This window comes from Gouania willdenowi, chromosome 22 (genome assembly GCF_900634775.1).
Source record: "Gouania willdenowi chromosome 22, fGouWil2.1, whole genome shotgun sequence".
NCBI lineage: Eukaryota > Metazoa > Chordata > Actinopteri > Blenniiformes > Gobiesocidae > Gouania > Gouania willdenowi.
In genome coordinates this window covers 26,145,687-26,165,334 of record NC_041065.1, presented here as the reverse complement: position 1 = coordinate 26,165,334, position 19,648 = coordinate 26,145,687, and the positions used below count along the sequence as shown (strand labels likewise).

The window sequence follows — 19,648 nt, the reverse complement described above, 5'->3', positions numbered from 1 at the left end:
CCACAAATGTACCCACACACACAAACTGGGGCTTACTTGTGAGGCATCCTGGGTAAAAACCGCATCGAAAGCAAATATCTTGGGTACCGCTACAGTGGCAGATCGTCTGTGCCCTGAGCTTGAGTGTGGGCTTGATGCAGGATCGTAGAGCGTGAGCTGCTTCTTCCTGCTGTCCACTTTTAGAAATGACTGTGATTCTGAAGAATCTCCAGCCTCCAGAGATGGACAGATTCGCATCATCACTTTCACCTAAACCAAAGAAAAAGACAAACACAAACGATCAGTTCTGAGATTGAATCAAAAACTCTTTTCTTGTATCAGACTGTACAGGAAAGATAATTGGACAACATTTAGCATAGAAGTTGCAAGTGGAGAGTGTCCTTCAGTGTTTAGCATTAACGTCACGTCCACTAGGTAAGAGTTGATGGACATTGAAGGTTACCATGGAAACTCTCCAAGAGTCAACACATTGCCTAATGGTTTTAGTAAAAGGCCGCAAGGTGAGTACTGAAAGTCGTAGCTGAAAATGGTGGAAATTGATGTGTGAGAAGTAGCCTGCTGGGGGATTATCCCACTGGAGGTTGTTTTTCTGGACCGTGAATGGATCACCAGCATGGGAGCGCAGAACTATATGCCCCCCACCACCACATTTCTCCCTCCACCTACTCATTCTCCTTCTCCCTCTCTTTTCTTTTCATCTCATTCCCCTTCCCTCCCATATTGCCTGGAAATGTGGATCCATAATAAGAAGGTAGAATTTCCCCCAGCTGAACTCTAGGCATTGATATTGGTGAAGGCAGCCCCAAGCATAGTGGAAAATAGGGTGCACCAGACATGTTGCCCGTTGCCCATTTCTAATAGGAAATGTACTATAATCAGCACAATGTCACTTGTTGCACAGTGGACAATAACATGTTGGTTTCATTTTCTCCTGTCAGTGACCACATGGAGTGGTTTATATGGTTAGATACGCAAAGCATACTATGCACTTAAGGACAATCAGAGGACAGAAACAACTCGTAGGGAACTTTTATCAATCCATGGAAAACTTGTCACATGTTCATTACATAAAGTACCGTATGTTGTTTCTATTTACCACTGAAGCAAGTGCTGGGGAATTAATCCTGAAGTATTTCCAATAATGCTGTTTAAGTACTAATACTAACCAAAGTGGCTTTAAAATAAATAAACATTATGAACCAACTCCTCTTCCTTCGGAAAGAGAAACATTTTCCCCTTCCCTGGACTCTCCAGTACCTTTCCACTCGCACAAAGTCACATTCTTCTCCAACATTTAGTAAAATATTGGTACCGATCGAAAACCCAGCCCTCTGAAAAATTGTGACTACTTTTCTCTCTGTGAAATAGTTCATACTAAACTCCACAGACCAAAGTCCAAATTCTTTTTGTGCTCCACAAGGAGCTCTTATCTTGACTGACACGTGCATGTGTTAAGTAAATTACATTTGCAGTGGCATTTAAACTGGCCTTTTGCATTACTCTCTACCAGACAGATGCAACCAGGCGAGCTAATGTCTGAGTTTTATTTATGTTGGTAGAGATCAGACACCAGAGCCACGAGGGATTGGTTGAGGCATTTTAACACCTCTGACTCTGTGCTAATGGCCCCTGTTTCCCTGTTGACCAGATCCCAACAAAATCCATTAGTGTGGCTTGGCATTTCACCCAAAATACAACTCTGACAAATGAAATGAACTAAGGTCCCATATTGTTGCATTTAAATGAAGTTAACCAAATAAATCAAATAGCAGAAAGGCAGTAAGTTACTGAGAAACTTTTAACTGAGCACCCATGGGCAAAACATCGATGTGCACAATGGGAAAAATGCTTCCCAGAAGTTTTTGTTTGCAAAAAGAAGATAAATTAGTCCTGAAAGGCTTTGGGATATTTCATATAAATACTTCCTCTTTAGACCCAGTTTGGGTGAATAGTTCATGTCAGGTGGAGGCCTGAGTGATATGTTTGTAGCACAGGTTTTTGCTTTGAGTTCTTATGCAGATCAATGAGAGATTCACAAAATCTGGCAAATATTCAATTGTCTTGATACCTGGCAACAGACATGCACTTCCTTTCCAGGTGTATGAGTCTTTTTTTTTTATCTCCAGGGACTTCTTTATAAATACAGGATGCCAGTTAAAGAGACAATACCCAATAAAGCAAAGAGGAAGGGCAGTGTGTTTATGCAGCTTTGTTTAATGACTGACCTGCTATCATTGTACGCTGCACCTTAAGTAGAGTGAGAAATCTAGCTGATGTAATCATACATTAGTGAATTACAGTTTTTGGTTTCTTTCGGTTACAAAGGGAGCGAGGAATGCTGGCCACAACAAACTAAGTGGATTCATGGCATTCCAGCAGGCTTATCTGACTGCATCTGCATGTCGTGGACCAGACAGCACGCTGCCTGCAGACAAGTCTGTCGCCACAACGCATTCATCCCTTCAAATAGAGGTCTGTCTCTTTCAGCAAGCGCGTGGATCTGAAGGATGTGTTTGTAGCCGCCACTCAATGATGGCTTGTCAGAGCTGCTTTGTATTTCAGCTCCCTGGCATCTGTGTACAGTCCATCGTTTGCAGGAAGCTGCAGTGTGCTATTTTTCTCACCTTTCCCATCCCTGGGTTCTCTTTCACTTTGGACACAGCTCGAAGCAGGCATGGGGGCGCAGGGGGAGGGGAGACCTGCAGGATGCCACTGAAGTTGGTTGGGTAGATGGAGGGCTCCTGTGGGTGGAGCAGTGAGGGCTGGTGTTTCTTGCTTTTGGAGGACAGGTTCAGCTTCTGAGCAGCCCTGTAAGAGGAATAAAACCTTGTGAAAGTGCTGCTGCATTTAGAAAACCAATGGGTCTGAAAGCTTATGTTAAACTATCCCCTGCACCACATTATTTTACAATCAACAGTGCCTTTTCCAGGTTAATAATGGCACTTTTTAATTTATTTTTTAGCTTTTGCAAGAAGTAGCATCATCTCACAGCTATAGGCACATCAGGAGACTAGATTACAAGTCAAACCTCTCAGTCTGACAAGAACCAAACTCATTCTGTCAACGAATGAAGACACAGTAAACACATACATTTGTCTTGATCAGACACAAAAAATCCTAGCCTGTCATGTTGTGACAGGCTGTTTCAACACTACCCTCTGGGATACAGATGTGTCCAACCGTATGAGAAGTGACAGGCAGAAATTCAAGGAGATGTTCAGATTTTCACAAATCGCTGCGGCAAATCGGAACTATATGATACACATTTGGACTTTTGATTACCGAATACCACCCCCACATCGGCAGAAGGAGTATGAACCCATTCTTTCTTCTACCTGATACAATTTATAGAATTATTTGGGCTTTGTATCTTAGGGTCAGAGTAAAAAAAAGCTTGATTCTTTCAATCTAAACTCCATCATTTGAAAGAACAAGTACCGTAGTAGACGATCTCACTAGTCTTTGTGTTATCAAGACAAATGGACAAAGCGCTGGCAGACAAAAATTTTTTTGCGTGTGTCAAGAAATGGCATTCCACATATTCTTCATTAAAATGCATCCCACTAAGGTCAGTTGCAGCGGAGTACAACCCATGGGGATTTAAAATGCTCTTAGAGGACTGTTGTTCAGGTGTCGGAAAAAAAAAATAAAATAAAATAAAAGCCAGTCATGGGGAAGGTACGGGTGGCATAATGAATCAGAGACGAGAGTGAAGGAATAACAGAAGAAAAATCAGTGTGTGATTTTACTGACCATAAAAACTGGACAGAATGTGAAAGGAGGAGAAAGGAGGCTGATCCACATGTGTCCCTGTGAGCAGCCTGCACTCATTAGTTGTATTTTTTTGTGGGGGGGCTCCCCTGGACAAGACTGGGTGGGTTGCTGCCAAATCTCCCTCACTGTGTGTCCCCCCCCCCCCGATACCCTTTCTCTACAGTACACCCCCTGCAGTGACAGCCCAAGAGCACAATCAGGGAACACACTGCTGGATGATGGAATAATTATTGCATCCAAGAAGGCTACAGGAGAAGTCTCTCCCCAGGGAGCTCCCCATGTGTGATAGCACGCGAGACGGATCGTGTGACTGGGGAAAAAAATGAGATGGAATTGATGAATGTAAGACGGAGGGAAAGAAAATGGGAAACTACCCTGGAGTACACGTGGCTGAGTGTATGCAAGTGTGTGTGTGTGTGTGCGCATTTATAAGAGACATCCAAGCTACATTTGTTCATGATAAATCTCCTATGGTCCCTCACTCCCTCTCTTTCACCCCATTTTCTTTCTCCTCTTTCTATAAAAGACATAAATCAAATGACGCTGGTCATCCTAAGACATGGCAGAGGGAAAGATGTTAGCACACTGATTAGTAATTCCTGACCACTGAAGGTGGGGTCAGAGCCCAAAGCTGAGCTGGTATCCTTGACGCTGAATTCATACTGCACTACGACAACCAAGGCACATGGATTCTTCAATGAAAGTCGAGAAAAAAGATAATTTTTGGGGAGTGTTTTTCTATTAAAACAAAGCACAGAGGGAAATTCATTTCTCATGACTTGCTCTACCTAATCCAAGTACCGTATGTTCAATCTATGAAAAAAGAGAGAAGCCTAATGTTCTTTTGCTCACAACAGCTTGTCCACCTGTTCACTCTCAATCTCTATGCAAATGAAACTCTTCCTCTGTGCAGCTTTCTATCAACAGTGATAGAATCAGTATTTTTCATGCACAAAAACATCAACCAACCCTGAGTTTGTTGCATGAATAACTTATTTTGTGTCAGAAATGTGTTTACTTACAGCTCTTTCCAATCCATTATCTATCATGTGCTCATAGTCAAAAAACAGGTAACTGATAAGGTTCAAAGTCACGGTCCATGTCTGTGTTGTCACTGTTCTCCATTATTTGCACATGTGATGCGTCAGCAGCAGTCAGCGAGAGCGGAGCGAGGTGTGGTCGCTCACTACTCAGGGCACGGGGGTCCTCTTTGCTCTGTATGCAATCATTGAGGTTCCACTTGATTTCACAGACGTTTGTACGAGGCAAAGGGGCCCGGGGGACAAGGAGGGAGAGGTGGAGGAGGTGTGGGCATCATTGTAACTAAAAGGATCAGGTGGTGCAGGGTGGAGGTGTGCAGGCGAGGAGGAAAAGTCGTCTGGAAAAGCAGCGGGAACACCCTGGGAGGGGAACAGGTATTCCAGAACAATTGCAGAGAAGGTCAAGACGAACTCCTTGAAAACATCGTCAACTCTTTCTACATTTCTTCACCAGCAAAACTTCAGCTCAGAGGTAAAAAAGAACCCCTGAAAAAGCTGTGAGTTTTCTACTTCCATATCTGGTCCACATGGAGCTCACCCATTCAGTAAATCCTGTAAGTATCTGCTGGAGTGAGTGTCTGCTAAGTGTCTTCATGTGAATCCTGGTGGTCCAGTGCTTTCCAGAGTCTCACAAGCAGAAAAGCAGAGAGAGGGAAAAGCGATCCTAGCTGAGCTGGGAAATTTCCTTCGATAGATGAAAACCAGGAGAATTCCTACTCTTGTTCCGCCTCTCATTCCTCCTCCTTCTATCAGAAAAACCCTGGCAGCTGTCCTGCAGTGTCTCTCTCTTTCTGGCTCTCCCTCGCTCTCTCTCACACACAGCCACTCTCCCTTCTCTCTCCCTGCTTCTCTCCTCTCCAGCTCTCTTCTTTTTTTCTCCGCCCAGCCCCTTTTCCCCTTCCACTGCCAGACGAGGTGTCAACGCTCGATTGCCGGCTGCTTGCGGCGCAATTTGCAAGTACTCCCTTTTCTTTTTTTTTTTCTAACACACTCCCTTACAAACCCACAGACATACACACACACTGTCTCTTCACATTCATGCGCGCACACACTCACGCACATGCACACACACGTAAGCACCCCACCACACGTCACATGAATACTTAATGCATACAGGAGCCCTCTCTTCTTTTAGGGTCCCACACTTCAAACAGATTTGGTTATGATGCCTACAGTGCATGAATGCATGAGCTCCAGCGGGGTACATGGGTTTCTATACGTTTGTGGGCTATCGAGTGCACACCTCTGCATATTTCTGTCATTGTGGAAGGTTGTAATTAGCCCGTGGAATGAGGTGGCTATTAATCATAGAATTGAACGGACCGATAAAGAAGGATACACTTGAGAACAGAAAGATAGATTGCTTGAATATGTGATGTTCTGACTCAATTAAAAAGCAAGGAAAGATTCAAAAAGAGAAGGTGGGAACAGGCTTGGATAGCAGAGATGACATCTTAGGAAAGCAGATTCATGCTGGAGAGTGAGATAGAAAGAGATAGATTGCAGTCAGTCAAAAGTCAGTGGTCAAGGGTAAAAAAAGGGGAATGAAAGTGGGCGAGAGGTGGGGTGAGAGTACCCTGTATTCCCTGGGCTGCCAATTTACCAGTAAGCCCTCTCAGCCGACGAGCCAGTCTCTTTTGAAAGACTGCTGCTTTGGCTGCAGAGGACCCACTACAAGATATCGACAAACAGAGTGGGTGTGAGAGTTACCAGATGAAAGTACATTCAGCACAAAGCTCACCCAGCTTCTCCTTCCGACACACTGCCCCAGATATGAACCCTGCTGGATTAAATGTGAAGGCAAAAAAAACCCCACAGAAAAATAAAACATACACAGACTTCAGATCAGAGACCACTCTGCTGCATCCAAACAAGTTGATATAGCACGTAACCTTTAGCTGCTAGCCTTTCACAGCACGCTTACTTTCCCTGTTTTTGCAGGGAGTCCAAATAAATTTAGCTGAGGTGGTTTAATTTAAAGTGCAACAGCCTTATACTGAACTGCTCCACTGCTGAATCCCAGTTGAATTCGGAGGAGCAACACTGGAATGGTGTGAGACGAAACTAATGGTGACATTGGTCACCCTGACAGTGGAACCAGTAATTAGTCTAAGGCCAATCTCTGTGCTCCTCAATGTGCTTTCACCTCTTATACATCAAAATGACAAAAATATAGTGTGCAGTCACAGTTGGAAGTATCCGGATAGGCTCTCTGCTCCATCACTGTCTCCTTATGAACAGGCCTCCGGGACAGATAATGACTGCAGTATATATGAATGAGCCAAACCAAGACAGATGTAAAGTCAAGCACCGTTTGAGACAAAAGGTTACCCAGTGGCTTTGTTAGACTAAGGATATCTAGATTTCCACCTTTTACCTACATTCTACATCAAGGAGATACAAATCCTCCTTAAACTGACCGAACTCCGAATAAAAATGGCCATTCCGAATTAAACTTAAATCCTGGTTTATTCTGTTTTTAATTCAGAATGAAATAATTCAAACAAGCTTCATTAGGGACATTGCAACAGACCACAGAGCTTCACTAATGACGCGCAGGTCGTCTGAAAATTCTCCTTTCACTCAGCGTCTTGTCTAGTGGCGATAGCGCAGCCATTGCATTAACCGTTGGTTTTGATTGACCGACGTACGGTCGTCTGCCTCCCTTCTCCTCCTCACCGGACGAAAGTAAAACAGTATGTTATTGTCGAGCTCAAAAAATAAAAGTGAAAATAGTACTCACTGTGTGGTCTTCTATGTTGTAGCCAAAAAAAAACGGTTTGTTGTGTGTTTTTCCCGCTAGACGTCACGTTCGTCAAATAATTTCATCCGTAATAATTAATTCTGAATTAAAAAACATCATGTAACCGTGGCCAATGACTCGACACGACGGAACAGAGCTGCTTTCAAAGCTTCACTTTGGCCCTCTGTCAATAATCACCCCTGCCTTTTTTTTTGTTCATCAAGCTTTGTCAAATTAACAAGAAAAATTCATCTACCCAAGAGATTCATTAGCTGGCACAATTATTAGCTTGTTTGTGCAAATATAATTCTGTTCAGAGGAGAGCCGTACAGCTCTTGAGCAACCTCTTTTTCACTGGCTAATTACCCTGTTGGCTGCGTTTACCATTTCTGACATTTACTTTGTGTCAATCATCTCTTCCCTTCACAGACAAGATAAGGCAGCTTTGGTGATTCATGCAGAGATCAGATCACTGGACATCATATCGTACTTTTTTTTTGAAACCCCTACTAATACCAACTCCCCCATGGTGAGTCTATCACTGCTGCTGATTAGCAAGCCGACACAGCTCTTCGTGAATGGAAATAGAAACGCTGGGCTCCAGCCAACCTCAACACCATGCCGTGATAATGACTGTAGCACAGTGAGTCAGGCTCAATCTCTGCTGGAGAGAGAGAACATTTCTCCTGGGCTTGGTGAAGGTGTGGGATTTCCATGGATTGGACATACATTACATCACGTTGTGTATTGTATTTGCTGCTTTGTTTCGTACATATTGTCAAATCCTGAATGGCAAATCAGCCGAGGGTTATGAGTGATGGGGCTGTAGGGATACGGACGGTCTGTCAGGTGAGGTGCTGTGCTTTTGAGTCAAAGGGTAATCATTAGAAAACCTCCCCAGAGCTAAAATCAGTACACCCTGTCTTATTGATGGGCTGCCCTTGACACGATCAAACAGTCCTCTGCCCCAAAGGTGTGGGAGAAAAAAAACATAAATCCACGACCTGTCTGAGAAACAGACACTGTCAGTTGAAAGAAGAGCACCAAACTAACTAGCGCTTGGTTATGATGTTGCTGAATATCGAGAGTTTGGTTCACCCAAATCTGCAACTTTTCTGCAGGCTACATTTGATGTGGCCTGATCCAGCTGTCACTGGTTTTCATTGGTAATGAAGCAACCATGACATCAGCTTATGAGCTCACACACACACACACACTGCACAGACAAGTTGGAATGATGTCATACTTTACCAACGCGTTCTGGCAGTAAGATGGCCCACCCAGACAAGATTTACAAGAGAGGTCAGGATGTGGATCATCAAATACGGTATGACCGTGTCATAAAGACTCTCAGAGTTTAGTCGCTGTAGCTGTATTTCAGTCAGTCAGCAACAAATGCTTGCTCAGAGTATCAGAAGCTCCCAGATGTGTACATACATTGTATGAATGAATTAATTTGCATTAGTAAGTGACAATGTATGCACTTGTTTGGGACAGAACAACCTAAGCGGGGGTCACGCGTTAACCAATAGGGAAGTACATTTATGGAAGGAGGCTTCTGCTTCCTGAAGTCTCTCTGCAATTGATGCACTTCTGCTATAAACACTAATTTAGCTTTTCTCTCTTCCTTTCTCTTATCCTAAATCACTCACAAACAGCTGCCCAAGGCCACAGCACTACAAGAACTAATCTGGGAATGAGCCTCAATGATTGTTAATTGAAGCAAAAATTAAGAAATCTACGTCAGAGAAGAAGGTAATAAAAAAAAAGGATGTCGGCTTCCTATTATTCCATGTGTTAATCCTTAAATTCAAATCTTTTGACAGAATCAAACAAGTCAGATCTTTTTTGTAGTTTTCTTCCTCTCTTTCTTGTCAGCTAGAGGTACATTAAAATGGAGGGAAGAACTTCTAGATTTATCTGGCTGTCAGATGAAGCTTATCGGCCCAAACCTCTGCGGGTGCTACTCCTCTCCCTCCTGCTTGGGCTAGATAATAGAAACGTGAAATAGCAACTAGTTCCAAGCTTACAGGCAGTGACCAAACACTGTTCGCCAAGGATTTACAGACTATCTATAAATCTCCACTAAAAGATGAACTAATCAATCATAAACAAAGCCAGGCAGGAATCAATGTGGTTGGTTTTCAATTTTTTTAAAGCATAAATTTGCCAGACAAATGTCAGACATGTTAAACTGAGGCATTATGAAAAAGCATTTGGCTTCAAGGTGTTCAACAAGCTTTTTCTTTCTCTTTTACAGTATCTGGCCTTGACCGCTGGAAATCAAATGGAGCATTATTTGTGTGCTGCTGAGAGCCCAAGGCTGCACACACCTTCACTGCACCAATCCCCAGCCAATTAGGTTAGGCCAAACGCATTCATGTAACATCTGTTAGCACAATGCACTGTCACAGAAAGGACGAAATTACCTTCAAAAACCGATGTCGCCTTGTTCAACTGACTTGTCTTATTCAAACAATATCGCCGACTTGAAATATGCCTCTTCAAGAGTGGGAGAGAGAATCGAAGCTTTCTTTCAACAAAATCCAAAATTCTACCCACAGATTTGTAAAGCCCTTCTGTCATGGTCTCCTCAGAAGTCCTTTCAAAGAGTCTGAGGACTGAAGTTTAAAAACAATAGATCCTCTGGAGAACTGCTTGAATAGCAGAGGATGATTTGAAACATTGAAAAAAAGAGCTTGTGAGAGTTAAACAGTAAAGAAAAACTGCAGTGGTTGCATCTTTAAATATCCTACCTGGGATGAATAGTCAGAAAGAGAAAGATGCAGAAGAAACTGGAAAATGAGACAGTAGAGAACCAAGCAGTAGGTTGTAGAGCCCAATCCCCACGTCAAGCAGTGGGACTGGCACCGTGCCATAGAAATGTTGTTCACGAGGGAGAAATCATTGTCGTCTTGAGAAAGAAACAGGAAAATGAGCTTGGGTTTTAATCCAAATGATAGAAATCCCCCAGTCGGCCAAGATTTAATGACACAGTTGATGGGATATTAAAGAAAGCAGGTTTATTTGCACCAGCGCATCAGACAAAACTTCAATTTCAAGAAATGGATTATATCCGATGCAAGGTAATTCTGGCCAGATGAGTTGATTTTGTGAATGAAAATGATCTGTTGCAGTGATTTTAAAGGGATACCCCATTCTATTTACGAATGTTCCCACAAATTGTCTTCTAAACATTGGCAGTTAAAGATGATGGGCACCACCTCTGCCTTTATTTCATGACAAATGTTGCATTTTATTGCAATCCCAAGGTAAAAGCGGAGCAGCCTAAACCCCTCATCAACCCACAATGCTTTGCAAGCCATTAAAGATGTCGAACAACAGCATTTACAGGATATAATGCTTAACCTTTGAGATACTAAAAAGATTTTTTTAAACATTTGGGGCACTCTTTGTTGACAGAGTGGGGAATCCCTTTAAGAGGACTACCATCTGTGTCGTTGGCCAGGACATCAAGGAGAAGGTCTGGTGCCAAATGACCCTCTGTTCTCAATGACACTAACCTGGGCCTGAGTCAGTCTGATAAACACTTTTAGTCATGCACTGTTTTGGCATTTCTCATCATCTGTCTTACAGCCACTATTTTACCAATTTGGATATAATGCTAGACTCTTCTACCAAAGTTATCGACTTAAGGATGGGTTTGGGTGAGCAAAGAAAGAATGACTGTTGTGGTAAAACCTAAGAAGACTTTTTACCTCATCTGAAGGCTTCTTTATCTCCAATCTAGTGTAACCTTTATATGCTCACACTAAAAAAACAGCTTCACAAGCTTAAATCCAATCCAGACAGTTAGTTCTAGTCTATTGTTCACAACATGTCTCTGGATTACACCCTGCTAATGGCGCTTTGAGTATGTTTAGGAAAAGGAAACAAATACAGGAATTTTCCGGACCTTTTTATTTAAAGAAAAAAACAGACCTATTTAGAGAATCATAAATACCCCTTTTGAGAGTCAACAGGTCCTGAAAAGTGACATGTTAGCATTTGAAATGAAAATTGCAGAGTTAGAGGCTAGTAGAGAAGGATAAATATACATTTCTCCACTAGTCTTCATGATTACAGAAGATATTATATAAAGCAAAAGTGAAAGGGGTTGATAATACATTTATTTCACAGCTGATGGGTGACACATGATAATGAAGACATGTTTCTCCCCGTTCGTCATACCACAGTCCCCCCACCTCCAGCACTGCTGACAAAGATTAAAAGCCTGCTTTCATCTCTTGCCGTGAGTTTCCCGTCTGCTGCTCAGACGCCGCTGCAGGTAGTCTGCTACACTGCTTTCCCAGGCTGCTGAGAATCTGGAAATGCTCCATTCTCTTGGTACACATGCTGAACTCTGATTCACCCACCCATCCCACCCAGGTCTTCCCATAAAAACCCTCAGGCTGGCTGTTTCTGCAAAAGATTCACGACTATCCTTTGGCACTGGCCTAATGAGTGGCTTTTTATGTTGTAGAAATTAGCTCAGATTACAACTGGGACAAATCAAACATTAATAAACGATGCCTCTTTATTTAAATATTATGTTCCAGGGAAATGTTTAAAAGGACCAGATTGTTGACTAGCTTAGGACCACAATGAGTGTGGAAGAGACAAGCGGTGGGGAAGCGTTAGCATACTTCTGCTCCAATTCTCAGCTTCATTAATCACCTGCTGTAAGTGTAACACACCTCCAGATTATTTATTTGCACTTATCCACACAGAGGCTATCACAACTAACAGGCCTACAGAAGGCCACGAACGTTTGGGGAGTGATTCATCAGTGGGCTGTCTAGAGACAGGACAGAGGAGAGGAAAGTTCAAACGTGTATCTATATGTCATCTATACTTGACTCAATCGACAAGTAAAAAAAACAGAAAAAATCTTAAGATGGGTTTACTTAATTTGTTCAGGCATCAATACCGGTACCTATCAGGAAGAAGACCCCTACCCTACCAGTCAGGAGCTGTGTTTGAAATGACACACTAACGTACAATACATACATACAAACTCAATTAGTAAATACTGTCTACTATATACAAAGTGTGATTAATATGATGACCGTTCCCACTGAAGTATACTTCTAAGTTTCCCAAGATGCATTTCAAACCTACAATGACAAAAACTGGAAGCACACTGAGGCTAAATATCTCAGAATCAGAAATACTTTATTCATTGTTTATGACCCCTGAAAGCATTTTAAGCAAAAAAGTGACCAAGTTGAATAACATGTGGTCATTTGACCCATAAAACTTACGTTTACGCATTTCATTCCGAGATTTCGGAGATTCTATATGCTACTGACGGAACTTCAAGTTGACTTCAAAACAACAGTCCTATTTACTAAACTAATGGAAGACAAGAAGAGATGCTTTTGTTTTGAAAAGGGGATGTTTGATTTTTAGCTTGAAGCTGGTTCCCGGACGATCGTGGGGCGGTTGAGTATGGCTAGTGTGCCCACCGTGCATACTTAAAAAATGTCCTGATTTAGTATACATCCGGGTATTTCTCGCATACTCAATCTTTTGATACTATCTAATGTGATTGCATGACATACGTAGTAATTTTGACATAAAATTTAGTATGAGTAGTACGCTACCACAGTATGCCATTTCAAACACGGCCAGGGAGATGGGTTTAAATTAACACAGCAGAAAAAAACACGAGCATTTAAAACCATATTATTCAAATTAAGCAGTTTATCCCATATCACACGCTCATAAAGTCAACCGCTGAAACACACACAGGCTCAGTCACTGGGTACATAGAGTGAAAGATTTTTAGCACATCACAGCTGGTTCTCTCTTGCTGGGCCGTGAACCGATTACAGACTGTAATCCTTTCCATTCAAAAGGAAAGCTGGACCGGAAACAGAGACGGCGATAAACCTCTTCTTGCAGCTATTAATTTGATATGGCAGTTTTGTGCGTGGTCCAGCCTTGACTGTGACTCTTACAAAAGTGGACATGAAAAGGTGGGGCGCATTGTCACACATAATAGCTCTTAATCCAAAAGAATTTCCTCAGTGAGAAGCAAATTAGAGTACAAATTTGTTTCCTAATAACTGGGATGTCTGCTTGGCATTTCAATGTAGATATGTTGGTAATAATTATGCCTTTCTACAGTAAAACCAATGCTTAGCTTTCTACAACTGCAAAAACGAAATGGTGTCAAACACATGAAGAGGGTTTTATTAGTCTCATTAGTCCTGTGAATTCTTGGTAGAAGCTTTGCATTTTTTCATATCTGAACCGTTTCCACTCCCTAGAGTGAAAATACATTTGTATTCTAAATACAATTCACGAAAAGCTGTGGACTGGTTTTCTGTTTGGTCACAAGTGGGTTACAGACTAGTCCTAATAATTCATTAAAGATGTAAGTGGGCTTTTATAATGTGATGTTTGGCTTAGATGTACATGTTACAAAATTAAATGAAAAATAAGCGTTTGGTAGGTCATGTTTAGATTCCAGTAGATAGTGTCATTACTACCAAAGGGCTTTGCTATTGGCGCTGCAGCAGGTGAGGTAAACACAAAACCACCTGTTGCGACAATGACTTTATCTCAGGGGTAATTTGAGCTCTGCAGAAAGCAGAAATACTGACGCTTTTCTGAGTCGCTATATACTGTATGTAATTTTTTTTCCCAAAAATATAGTCGTAGTGTACCGGGAAATCAACTTAGTAATGAGTAACAACGTGGCTTTGCATTGAGAAGCCGCAAAGCATGAGAAGCCGCACCAGGAACTATTTTTGTTTCTCCAGATTTCAGAGCATAAAGCAGCTCATGGGAGCTTAAGTGGGCCATCGACTCACTGCCACCACATCACACAATAGGTCATCAAATTTCTCCACACATTCTCTGCTACAACCTATTCCAGCACACTCTCCCTCAGTGCCTCCCCGACAATGCAGAAGTGATGGCAGCTATAATGACAAAGATAATAGAGTGCATTTGCATGGTACCTTCCACTGAGGGACACTAAAGAGGTTTAGATGGCCTCCCTCAGCCCCAACAGGCGTGATGCATAATATTCATTCAACAGGCTGGGGGTGAGGGGATTTCACAGTCTTAAAAGATAAGTAAACACTAATGTACTGATCGCTGTGGCCAGTGGGCAGCTATCAGAGTCGTTATCCAGTTAAATGGAGAATGCACGACGTGGGTAGACATAGAAATCTGGAAATGGTTTTGATGGTGAGGACGTGACCCTTTCTGCCCACATTCAACTAATCGCAGACAATGTTGTCCATTTTTTAGTTTTAAAATCCCCGTCCTGGGTAACAAAAAGAGCCCTGTGTTAAGTGACAGCTCTACAGGGCAAAGGCTAGTGCTCCATATTTAACTCTTTCTCCATGTGTGAGAGGAATCAGTCGTCAATGGCAGTGTTCACTCTTTTCTCTGCAGGAGCTTAGCACACGTGGGGCCAGGGCGAGCGCACAGGCTTGAGTCAGCATTTTAGCTCTTTGTCACCAGACCCTCCCAGCCAGCCCCCTGTAGGCCATGTGAGTGGGACTGACTTCCTGACTCAGGGATTTATCTGAGGAATCTGGGGGGGGGGGGGAGGCATCAGGTTATCCCTGTCAAAGGCTGCAACATTGTGTCTCTATTCATTTTTTGTCATCACTTACAACGATTTGGGACTAACAACAATTCACTACTTAAGCTTCAAGATAAGCAATGCTATGATATAATGTGTAGGGAAAATCTAGGATACGGGGAATCAGGCACTGCATTATCTTTAGTAAAGATTTTGTGCTGTAAGGTACACACACAAATAAAAATTGGGCTGATTTTCACCCTTCCTGTAATATTCCGGGGGTTTTATAGCTGGAAGTTAAGACACGGACTCCACGTGGATTTAGCTCTCTGTTTAATCCCAACTATGCACACACTTCCTTAAACCATTTTACGTAACACAAACATAATCCCAACAGATTTACCTGTAACCAAAAGAAATCACTCACTGGAATGGTTTCTGCGAACGCCAGATGATTTTGTGATATATAAGATTATCCTGTCGTCTGAGGTGTGTACAGAATGAATCTGTCCGGATAATTGGCGGCTCCTGACCCATGATCCCCTGATTTGTGACGTGGAACGGAATGTAGCCAATCAAGAGCCAAGTTGACCGAGAAACACATAATGGTGCGTTTACGGCAACAAGTTAAAAATGGAAATCTCTGAGTTCAGCTGAAGCACGTCAAAATATCTAATTTTTTCTCCGAATTTACCGAGTCGGAAGGCGTTCCAAGTCACTTTTTCAAGTAGGAGGTCGGAAAATCCAGAGTTAGGTGTTGTTAGATAACAGATAAAAATATCTCTTCACATTTACAAAATCCTTATGTGTGTACCCTGCATTAGCAATGGAACCCCAATGTGAAGATCTCAATCCACCTCCACACAGCACAAAGTGTGAGCTGCTCAGGATGAACATGATGAAATGTCGTCAATGGGTACAGGAAGATTACTTTTGTATCTTTATATTAAAAGCAATATTGTGTTCTGCCTCACAATCACATGGGTTTAGGAGTGAGAATAAAGTATTTTTTAATATTAGCAGCTATATGAAAAGGTAGACGCACTAGTGTCTACAGTAGATCCCTTTGGCGTCATAGCCAGCTGTGACTTTCATAAACACCTCAGGTTTGGCAGTCCCTCACAGGCCTGGGATGGAGTCACACCTGGATGTGTCTGCGAGCTCAGGTGGTGTTGCCACTGAGCCATTAATCACATGATTGCACAGATTATTAAAGCAAATAAATAAATAAATAAATCCGGTCATGTTTTATCCAACAGCAAACAAAAGGAAAATACCTTGAAGTAGCTCCACCATTGTGGCTACCACCCACTCAATACCTCGATGAGCCATTTGCTGCCCTTGGCATGTGTTGAACAGATTTAACAGATTGATATTAATTCATTCCATTTCCATTCATCTCACTCTGGGGGCGGAGGTTATATTAACATTTGAGCTATCTGTGGCTGTTTCCTTAAAATGCATCCAGGATCTCCTCAGCCTGTTATCCACACTATACATTCTGCTCACACTTGTGCTTTGCTGAATGGAATCCATCTCACTGTTCCTTGACAACAAAACCATTAGCGTCCCTTACTCCAGGGAACAGACAGTCCAGCTCCGACCGCACAAAACTGCACATACCACTGAATGGAAACGAGAGAGTGACAAAAAAAGACAAATTACACCAAGGAGAGAGAGGAAAGTGAGACGCATCTAAAACAAGAAAACAAATGCAGCTCACGAAAAATTTCACTCAGACGCCAAAACATTCATTTGTTACACTTAAACCACACACACACACACACACACACAGAAAGAGAAGAGTTGTTAGTGCACAACATAACATGCTTGACTCCCATTGTGGTGAATCCAATATTCTTCTCCACAGGCGCCGAGCTCTTCCCTGATGCTCACAGACAGAGGCATCAGTGTGAACACACCACCAGCATGACAAAATGTAAAAGCACATTCATCCCAGGCAGTGGCTGCAGCGCTCTGTGTCTTTATCCCTTTGCTTCGTGGGCCAGAACCACTGTTCTCACCAGAGTTCTCCACTTCCATTTGTCCATGGGGAGATCCCTGCCGTCAATCTCACACAGCTTAGTCTGGGTTATAGATCACCTCAGAGTTTGGTCCTCTTTCTCTTTTCTTCGTGTATGATGATTTCATCAAAAATTACTGTGAGTAAAATTACTGAAATGCCAACCCATACACCCATTTTGGCTGTAAAGAGTAACTCTAGCTTTCAGAAACTGGTGGAACTCCTCAGATAGAGCAAATATTAGCAGAGTTGCGGTCATTTAAATTTCAAGGTCCCTGGGAAACCCGGACAATTTCATTAATTTGTAAAATACGCCTGGACAGCGCGGACAAAACGTGAAAAAAGGACATGTCCAGTTAAAACCGGTGTCATGTGCGCACCGGAAAATGAATTTTTGATAAAAAATAACAATTAAATTTTGTTTATTTTGTTTTCAAAATGAACGGACACATGTTTTATTTGTTTATTGGATTAGGTTAGGGTTATAATCTCTGACACCGGGCATATGGTCACCCTATGTGTAATGCATGTCCATGTGCAGCTCCTAAGCCCCACCCCTCTCAAAGCTAAAGATAAAGCTAGCCTGCAAGCCAGCACAAGGAAAGTTGTTGCTAACAGTCTTGAACATGGCAGGATAAACGCAGCAAAAACGCTTGGTAAACAAGCAAGGCAAATCAAATTCTCTTAAATGGGAACATTTTGGGTTTGATGATGAAGACCTAGAGCAAAGACACATCATGTGCCAGAAGGGTTTTGTTTTGTACATACTTGATTTTAGTGTTTGAAGGATTTTATTGATGTTTAAAGAATATATTTTACATTGTTTTGTACAAAAAATAACTTTTTGGATGACAAATAATCATTTGAATAATCCTCTGTGTTACATGTTGCCTTTACAAAACCGCAGGACGAAGCAACAATAGACGTAACATGTGCATTGCTTCCACTTTGTAATTTGCGGTACTCTTTATTGAAGAGGTGCTCATCTCTCCCTCTGACTAAATCCCAGTCCAGTAGACCAGTAAGGGTTATTATTTCAACTTCCTCAGTTGCCATCCTTCCTATTCAAAGACAAATCAGTCACATTTTATCCCCACAAGCTAATGACTTGTTTCTATGGTTACTCAGAGCAGTCTCAGGGATGAAGACTAGCACGAGCTTTGCTGACAAACAGGGTTTTTGTGTGTGTGTGTGTGTGTGTGTGTGTGTGTGTGTGTGTGTGTGTGTGTGTGTGTGTGTGTGTGTGTGTGTGTGTGTGTGTGTGTGTGTGTGTGTGTGTGTGTGTGTGTGTGTGTGTGTGTGTGTGTGTGTGCGTGCGTGCGCAGGAGGAGGACAGAGGCTAAACGGCTGTGTTGCCACAATTACAGGAGGATAGTTTGTGTGCGATCACAGTCATTACCGCGTCAAAACTCACCTGCGCAGCGGCAGCTGTGAGGCAGCGAGGGATGACCATAAAAACCACTTCCTCCTGACACTCCTCCTGGGCCACATTCCTGAAAACAGCTGTCTGCCCTCCCTCTAACCGGCCTGTGTGCCACCTTGAAAGTGCACTGACTGTTGTGGTGCCAAGGTCTTGTAGAGGCTTTTTATTCTTCCCTCGCCTGAGTTTTATAATGGCTAAATCATCCATCTCCTGGGTAGAATAAGTGGTGAGTTAGCAAACTGGACCTCCTTCCCTCATTTTAAAACAAATACAAACAGGAGAGTAATAATAGAGCCGTATGCTACTATGTAGAGATGATTCCACTGGTTTAAACCACTGACTGTAAAAAGAATGGATGGGACAAGCTCCCGGGTGGAGTGAAGCTTTTATTTTTAGAGCTCCCCTGCTGACTGGCTAGGTCGTAAACCCCGCCTTGGTCAAATTGTAAAGTTAAAATACTCGTCACATAATTTTTCTCCAAACCTAAACTCTGCTGTGATCATTAGTTATTGTTATATACCATACAGTGCTCATTTTTACGTGAAGCTTGTTTTAAATAAGTTATTTGAGGTTGAAAAATGGGATTTTACGTCATATATGACGATGATAGACAACCGCTGATCTTGGGTAGCTCTCTTTGTGAATAGTAGTTACGTCGTGAAGGAAAGCTGAGATGCCATTTAACTAGATATTTGAGTTGAAATGTATTGTGATTTTGTACTAAACTCTATAATCTGAATAAGCTGTTGGTGGAATTTCCAGCGAGAAAGATACTTATTTTCTTGGCGTAGCTCTGGGCTGCATAAGTCATCAGGGCAGTACGTTAATGGGCGGGGCGTGTTACCAGGGCTCCTCCCGCTGGACCCTACTACGTAGACTGGCTCCAAATAACGTCAAATTTGCAAGATGGAAGCGAAAACAAAAACCTAGTTGTGTGCAAATTGTGCAAGAAAAAGCTTTTGTAGCCTCCACGACCACCTAATGTTAAATATGTAGCGGCTAGCACGGACAGTGCTAACTGCAACATGCTGCGAGCGCGCCGTGTCTGACAAAATAACAAACTCACTGGATAAATATTATCTGAAGAGAAAAAGCAACA

General features: G+C 42.4%; 1 protein-coding gene across 4 annotated transcripts in view; it reads right to left on the bottom strand.

Annotated features, from left to right (window-relative positions):
- Positions 1-19,648, bottom strand: part of kif26ab (kinesin family member 26Ab) — a 91,250-nt gene that overhangs the window by 15,449 nt on the left and 56,153 nt on the right. For 2 of the 4 annotated variants that reach the window (XM_028437758.1, XM_028437759.1), the window contains exons 5-6: positions 2,625-2,808; positions 37-249 (exon numbers count right to left, since the gene is read on the bottom strand). In XM_028437758.1, the coding sequence (XP_028293559.1) occupies positions 37-249; positions 2,625-2,808 (397 nt within the window). Of the gene's footprint in view, positions 1-36; positions 250-2,624; positions 2,809-4,796; positions 5,649-6,390; positions 6,440-19,648 lie in introns of those variants that run through there. The other 2 variants (XM_028437761.1, XM_028437760.1) reach the window with 2 other exon arrangements.